We start from the raw sequence: 7,518 nt of genomic DNA, 5'->3' as shown, positions 1-7,518 counted from the left end.
GGCCCTCACCCCAAAATGCCCACACCAACCACTGGTTCCTGGAGGAGGAGAAGCTCTGCCCCTCCATCTTATGGCTACTTTGTTCTGTCTTATCGCCCGTACCTCCTGGCCTCTGCTGTTGGATTCAAAAGTCAACAAGTTGAAAAGTCAGCTGTGGCCATGGTCCAGGGGGAAAAACACAGTAACAATGGCTACATGGTGTACACGGGACACCCTGGTTGGGGTCATGCTTGCCCAGGGCACGGAGGGAGGGACTCAGCCACATCCAGGGGGTATAAAGAGGGAGTGCTGAAGTCTTCACTCCAGTGCGACCGTGGATCTCAGAGTGGCGCTTGCTCTGTGACCAGCTGGGAATCGGCATCATGAAGTGGATGGTGGTGGCCTTGGTCTGCCTCCTGGCCTTGGAGGCGTCAACTATACCTGTCAAGTGAGTGTGGGCCTGGCTGTGGGTGCAGGGAACCTCAGGAACCCTGCAGCCCTGTATGGAGCAGCTAGTCAGGGGGCAGCAGCTGGGTCTGAGCGGGATTCCCTGATGGGGCAGGGAAGGCTGCCCCTGCTGGAGCTGAGCAGGACTCAGCTGGGAGCAGACAGAGCCTGGCCTCAGGAGCTGCTAGTCAAGGCAATAGTCTCCTCCCTCCCCAGACTGAGGGGAGAAGATGGTCCTGAAGCAGAGAGTAGGGCGACTATGCCCACGCAGGCCTTTGCAGGATGGGTGTGGTTTCTTCCTACAGAAGGTAACATCCTTTCTAGAGGAGAGAGATAATCTCTCCAAAAACTTTCCTGAGACCTCAAATTTGCTGAAAGAAGCCAAGATCAAATTAGCAAAGACACCAATTCATGTAAATCACTATAATATGAGGTGTTGAAAATTCATGATGGAGCAGGTGATCTGGTTCAGGGGACAGCAGGAGTCCCTGCCTGCCACCCTGCCTGCTGTGCCACCTGGGAAGAGTGCAGAGGGCCTTTCCTGTGTGCAGCTTTATAGTCACACATTCAATTAGCTGCAGATTGAAAATATTAGGAGACAATTACTGCTCCCCTAATCCACGGTGTGTCTCATAGACACTACCAGGTGCCGGAGAGCACCACAGGAAGGGACACACTTTGGGGTGAGCTTTGCTATCTCTGAGAACTATTTTATTTTATTTCTGCGTTTTCATGTTTCTGGTGACTGCACCCAGGTCAGGCACATGCTCAGTAAATGTTGTGCCACTGAGTCACATCCCAGACCTTACCCTTAAACAACAAAAGAACAAATCTCAGCAGACATCCTCTGGAAGGTGTAAAGTCCCAGTGTCCCAAGTCCCTCTCCCCTTCATGGGAAGTATTTTCAGGGTCTCTGAAAGCAGAGGCCAGGGCAGAGCAGGACCTCTGAGAGGAGCTGAGGGCAGGCATGAGGGAAGTTCATTGTTTCCTGAGTCTTGGAGAAGTGCTGAGTGAGGTTGAAAGAAGGGGAGAAGGAAAGAAAGAAGAGGAAGAGGGAAGGAGGCGAGGGAGAACATCAGGGAGAGAAGAAATGAGAAGGCATAGGAAGGAGGGAGGCCCTGCCCTGACACCCAGCCTCCCCTAGGGTCCCCCTGAAGAAAATGAAGACTATGCGTCAGACCATGAGGGAAAAGGGCTTGCTGGGGGACTTCCTGAGGACCCACAAGTACGACCCCGCTCAGAAGTACCGTTTCAGCGACTTCAGCGTGCTCTATGAGCCCATGAGCTACATGGATGTGAGTCCTAGTCTCTAGGTGGCCCTGTCCCTGCTGCCAAAGCTGGGGACTCCCTGGGCTCCCACTATGAGGCTGCTCCCTTCTCCCAGTCCTGCCAGCCTGGGCCACCCTGCTGTGAGTGGCCCATTGGGCAGAGCATGGGGAGGGCCCCAGCTGACCTGGCAGCTGACCCACAGAGGCCACGTGGCTGCCCTGGGCAGGCTGGGACTGAGGCCTGTGTGTCTGGGACCCTGGCTTCTGGTGGTGCTGTAGGGCAGGGCTGCCCTTCCTGCTCTCCCATGGAGAAGCCTGGCCCCTGGGTCCCCCTAATGCTCACAGCCGTCCCCATGGCTCCCCAGGCTGCCTACTTTGGTGAGATCAGCATCGGGACTCCACCCCAGAACTTCCTGGTCCTGTTTGACACTGGCTCCTCCAACCTGTGGGTGCCCTCGGTCTACTGCCAGAGCCAGGCCTGCAGTGAGTGCTGGGCTGGGCAGGGAGGGCCCCTGGGCAGGGCCGGGCACTGGCATCTCCAGGGATGCAGGCAGGGAAGGCTGCTCACTCCTGAGGAGGACCAGGGACTTGTTTAGGGTCTGAGGGCATCAACAAGCCAGAGGGAGGAGGCTGGCCCTGCTCCAGGGTGGCCCCTTGCCTTGCCTCGTGTCAGGATGGACCCCTTCATCTCTGCCGTCCACCTCACCCCCTCCAGTTCATTCCGCTCCACCCTCTCCTGCTCACCAGGCAGTGCTGCTCCTCCCCTCAGGACACTGTCCACTCCGTGCCTCGCCCTCCACTCTCCTATCCACTCGCTTCTCCCTGAGTGTCTCCAGGGATGGGCTAGAACTCTGCTGGATGTGGTCCCTATCCTGGAGTTTTAGGGAGACATAGGATCTTCAGTTTCTTATTGGTGCCCTGATTCCTTCCAAAATCTTTCGGTTGGACTGCAGACATCTCTGTCCACCATGGGCACACCCTATGCCACCTTCACCCAGGATGCCCAACTCCTGGGCAAATCAAGATTGGGATGAGTGGATTTCTCTCTAGGCCTCCCTCCCACTCCTCATTGGATGAGCATTTCCCACCAGGCTTTGTGCCAGTTTTTACTGGGGTAGAGATAGAGGTGGAGTCTAGGGCACCTGCTTACAGGGTGGTCATGATCCGGGCATCCAATTACCTGTGAAACATGGACTTTTTAGCCAATGCCTTCCATATACTATGAGCCAGGGTCCAAAACTCTCAGCCCCTGCCTTGGTGCAGGTGTTGATACCTCAGGCTGGGAGCTTAGGCTGAGGGCCAGGCAGGGGTGCAGCCCATGAGCCTGAGAACCAGGCAGCCCTCTGCTCACCCCTGGCCTCCATGGCTCCCTCCTGCAGCCACACACCCTCGCTTCAACCCCAGCAAGTCCTCCACCTTCTCCACCAACGGGCAGACCTTCTCCCTGCAGTATGGCAGTGGCAGCCTCACAGGCTTCTTCGGCTATGACACCCTGACTGTGAGTGCTCCAGCTGCCACCCCCACCCTGGATGAGGGGGTGTGAGAGGTTGGGGACCTAGATGTCCTTGTTCTTTCCTGTCCAGGGATGGGGCACCAGAGTGACCAGTCAGATAGTGCCTTTTTTTAGGAGCTTTGAACTGGGGGGCAGAGGTGTGGGGATGGGAGGCTACAGTGAAGGAGGCCCTTGGAAGAGAAGTGACAGTTGGGATGCCTGTGGAGAAGTGGGCAGATGGGCCAGAGGAGGAAGAAAGACCATGGAGGTTCTGTGGTGGCATGGGGCAGGAGGACATAGATGCACTCAGAAGTGTCACCTCCACTCCAATGTGTCTTCCCCCCACAGGTCCAGAGTATCCAGGTCCCCAACCAGGAGTTCGGCCTGAGTGAGCAAGAGCCGGGAACCAATTTTGTCTATGCGCAGTTCGATGGCATCATGGGCCTGGCCTACCCTAGCCTGTCTGAGGGAGGGGCCACCACAGCCCTTCAGGGCATGCTGCGGGTGGACGCCCTGTCCAGCCCCATGTTCAGCGTCTACCTCAGCAAGTGAGAGACTGCCCTGCGGGTCCCTATCTCCTGCGCTGTATCAAGCCCTGATCCCTTGGGGTGTGGAGACCTCCCAGCAGGGGGTGGCTGGGCCACACTTGTTCAGAGCCTCAGCTCCTGGGCTCTGACTCTCCTGCTCCCCTGCCCCTGCCCCAGTCCACTCTCATGACCCTTTGCCTTCCCAGGCAGGATGGTGTCTCCTTCTTCAGTCTCAACTTCTCCCGGGTGTCGCTGCTCTAATTCCCCATGTCTTGGGCCTGCCTGCTGCTCTGGGCCCAGAGAGCCCCCTGCCTCGCCTGTGCTTCTCCCTGAGGCCTCTCTGTCCAGTGACCTGCTGCCTCTCCTCCTGCTTGTGTCCTTCTAGGTCTTGGAATCTCCTGGTCTAGGCCCTCGGCTGACTCCTCACCCACTGTCCCCCAGCCCCCATAGCAGGCCAGACAAGAAGGTCCTGGTCCTGGCTTTTCTCTCTTGCTGTCCAGCTTTCTTCCTCTCTACTGTCTAGAGTCAGTTCCATCTTCTTGCTGTGGCATGGTCTCCTTATCCTGCTTTCAACACACTGACCCTGTCACTAACCCTGGGGACTCCTTTTGCCTATTTAAACCTCTACATGAAACTCTAGGAACGAGCCACTCTGCTACCATTAAGGGGAATCTTCTGGAAGAAACCGGGCCTGTCTTTCCCTCCCCTCCACCAAAGCCCTGTCCATGTCCACTTGCAAAGGAAAAGAAAAAGTTGGGTATTGGTGAGGCTCCTGGTGACAGGGCGCAGCAAAGGCATGAAATGAAAAGCAGAAGACAACACAGTGTGGGTGGGGTCTACAGAGTTGGGGCTGTCCTTGTCATAGGGCATTGTGGGACAGTGCCATTCAGAAGTCTGAGGGGACCCATGGCCCTGTCTTCAGAAAAACCCTTTGGCAACCAGGGAAGGAGCTCTTTCCCTGTGAAGGTGACTGTTTAGCATGGGTGTCCACTCATTGGCCATTCCTTCACTCCTTTGCCTGTGTGTCCTGCAGCCAAGAGGGATCTGAGGACGGAGGAGCGGTCATCTTTGGAGGTGTGGACGAGAGCCTGTACACAGGGCAGATCTTCTGGGCTCCTGTCACCCGGGAGCTCTACTGGCAGATCAGCATCCAGGAGTGAGTCTGGGGTGGGGTCCCTGGGGACGCTCCTTCCTTGGAGTTGGCTTCTGGGCACCCGTAGCATGCACTCATCCAGGCTCCACTGAGGTGTGGTCACCAAGGACTCCTGTGGCCTGGCCTCCCTAGAGTCTCAGCTGGCCTCTGCAGGGGCATCAAGGTTGGGTCTACAGAAAGGGGTAGGGGGGCACATGTGGAATCCCAAGTATTGGAGAAGCTCCTGTCCAATCACACAGGACACCACAGATTCAAAACTGAGGTCCCTGGTTTTCAGTGCTTCTCGAAACTTCCTTGAAGTTATAAGAAATAGACCCCTGGGCCATTTAGGTGACCCTGCATAGACCTAGTGGGAATGTGAGGCAGGGTGTAGTTGCACTGGCCTCAGGTTTGCTTGCTCCCCAGTGTCGGGAAGGTCTCCCCTGGCTGGCCTGACCTGGTCGGGCTGAGGCTGCCCTCTTCTTGCCACCCAGGTTCTATGTTGGGGAAGAGGCTTCTGGCTGGTGCTCCCAGGGCTGCCAGGCCATGGTGGACACAGGAACCTCTCTGCTTGTTGTGCCCAAGAAGCACCTGAGCTCCCTTCTGCAGACCATTGGGGCCCAGGAGGATGAGTATGGACAGGTGGGTGTGTCATGGATGTCCCCTGGCCAGGAGAGTCCACTCAGAGCCATTTCTAGTTCCACATGGGACACCAGACTAGCATGGGCTCCATGGTTTTGCTGCCCAACGTACTGAATGTGGGGTACCCAACACCAGGCCCTGGGACAGGATGAGGCTGGAGGGTGGTTAAGGTGGAGCCATATGTGGGTGCTGAGGGACATGGGAAGTCACTGTCAGGCACGAATTTCTTCTGTGCTACCGTCCACTCAGGAAATCAGATTGATCGCTGATTGGGTTTTTGAGTTAGAACAATGTAACTGGAATGTTGGGGCAACAAAGGGAGCTACAAGGGACAAACCTTCAGTCCACATCTCCCTCTCCTCCACACAGCTATGTCCCCTCGCTCCTGTGTGTCCTGGCAAATGAAATGGATCACCTAATTAGCCCTCCCCACTAGGGGAGGAAGCCCTGGTCCACTTTCTGCACAGGGCTGTGGGATTTCAAAGGACACCTTTAGGGAAAGGGCAGTGATTCAACCTCTCAGAAGGGTCATTCAGGCAGGACGAGTGTCTTTGGGTGTGGGACATTCTCAGGTCTCTCCAGATGTCACCCACTCTAGCAGTGCACGTGACACCCACGCAGTACCTACATAGCATTTGCCCTGAACTGTGCCCTCTGCTCCAAAAAGAGGTCTTGGGCATCTGGGAGGCTTAGCAGGTGCTCTTGGGTGGGGAATGAGGGGACCTGGAAGAACCTGTTTCTCTGCAGTTTTTCGTGAACTGTAACGACGTCCAGAACCTGCCCACCTTCACCTTCGTCATCAACGGGGTGCAGTTCCCTCTGCCGCCCTCTGCCTACATCCTCAATGTAAGTCCTGGTCCCTGGGGCTGGGCCACTGGGGTGGAGGAGCAGGTGCAGCCAGAGAAGCTCCACCTGGCCCTGTGCCATTTCCCAACTCATGCCACCTGGGATTATCCCCACCAGAAGAGTGTCACCCATGATCAGTTATTCTCTTAATCAGTGGAGAGGGGCTCTCTCTAGGGCTACTCACTGTGTGCAGCCTGGTGCCCAGGCTTCCCACATGATTGTCACAGCGTTTGATGGGGAAGATTCTCTTTCTCTTTTACAAATGGAAACCTGGAGTTTCATAGAGGTTCAATAGCTGATCCAGCTGCACAGATGATGAGGGTGAGGGCAAAGTTTCAATCAAGTTCGTCTTCCTCCAAGCCTTAATGACCCTGAAGACCTGCTATAAATCATGTGCAGGAAGGGTCTTGGGGGAAGAAGAGTTTCCCCCCATGGGGACAGGCCAAGGCAGCCTGAATTTACCGATTTGAGAACCCCTCCCAACAGCCCCTGCTCTGGTGAATCAGCTGGGCTTTGAGTCCTCAGGGGCAGTTCTTTCTCTGCTCATCTCTAAAAGTGTGCCAGTGACCCAGGGCTGAGGGCTGAGTAGTGCCCAGGCCAGGTGTGACCAAATGCCTTTCTCTGTGGAGCAGGAGGATGGCTACTGCTCTGTGGGACTGCAATCCATCGACATGTCCTTGGAGGATGGCCAGCCCTTTTGGATTCTTGGGGACGTCTTCCTCAGGTCCTACTATTCCATCTTTGACCTGGCCAACAACAGGGTGGGCTTTGCCACTCTCGCCTAGACTTTCCTCCTGGACACCTGGGCTCCCGTCCTCCTCTCGGCCCCATGTTCCCTGGGGCCCTCTGTGGGTCCTCTCTGCATTCTGCCTTCTGTGGACCTTCTCTAATAATAAATAGTTTCCCATGTTACCAACCTGTTGTTTTTGGAGCTTTCTTGTGGTGTGGTCTTGGCCTCGGGGAATGAGGAGAGTAGGAATCAGGACAAGTCTCCCTCTGGAGGACCTGTGTGGCCATGAGGTTCCCTGGTGGGTCACTGAGATGATAAGAGAAGGAGAGCCTGAGCTGAGGCTTGGGAGAGGCCCTGACCCCTCAGAGCCTGGAGTGTCTGCACAGCTTCCCTCTAGAGAGGCTGACCGTGGTAAAGGGTCCCATCTCTAACGACCTGAGATGCTCTGTAGGTCC

At 56.1% G+C, this 7,518-nt stretch overlaps 1 protein-coding gene across 1 annotated transcript; it reads left to right on the top strand.

Moving 5' to 3' along the window:
• Positions 1 to 359: 359 nt before the first annotated feature.
• On the top strand, positions 360 to 7,118 carry LOC308650485 (gastricsin-like; the record flags this gene model as incomplete). The annotated part of the gene is made up of 9 exons (XM_081296495.1): positions 360 to 427; positions 1,571 to 1,721; positions 2,060 to 2,177; positions 3,074 to 3,192; positions 3,535 to 3,734; positions 4,747 to 4,869; positions 5,340 to 5,487; positions 6,235 to 6,333; positions 6,966 to 7,118. Exons 1-9 carry the CDS (start codon positions 363 to 365, stop codon positions 7,116 to 7,118), a joined length of 1,176 nt encoding a protein of 391 aa, XP_081152621.1. The 5' UTR covers positions 360 to 362.
• Positions 7,119 to 7,518: the final 400 nt, after the last annotated feature.

This window comes from Spermophilus citellus (assembly GCF_964194105.1).
Source record: "Spermophilus citellus genome assembly, chromosome: 5".
In the NCBI taxonomy this organism is placed as follows: Eukaryota; Metazoa; Chordata; class Mammalia; order Rodentia; family Sciuridae; genus Spermophilus; species Spermophilus citellus.
Note: the sequence above shows the minus strand (reverse complement) of the source record. Positions and strands in the feature narration are given on the sequence as shown.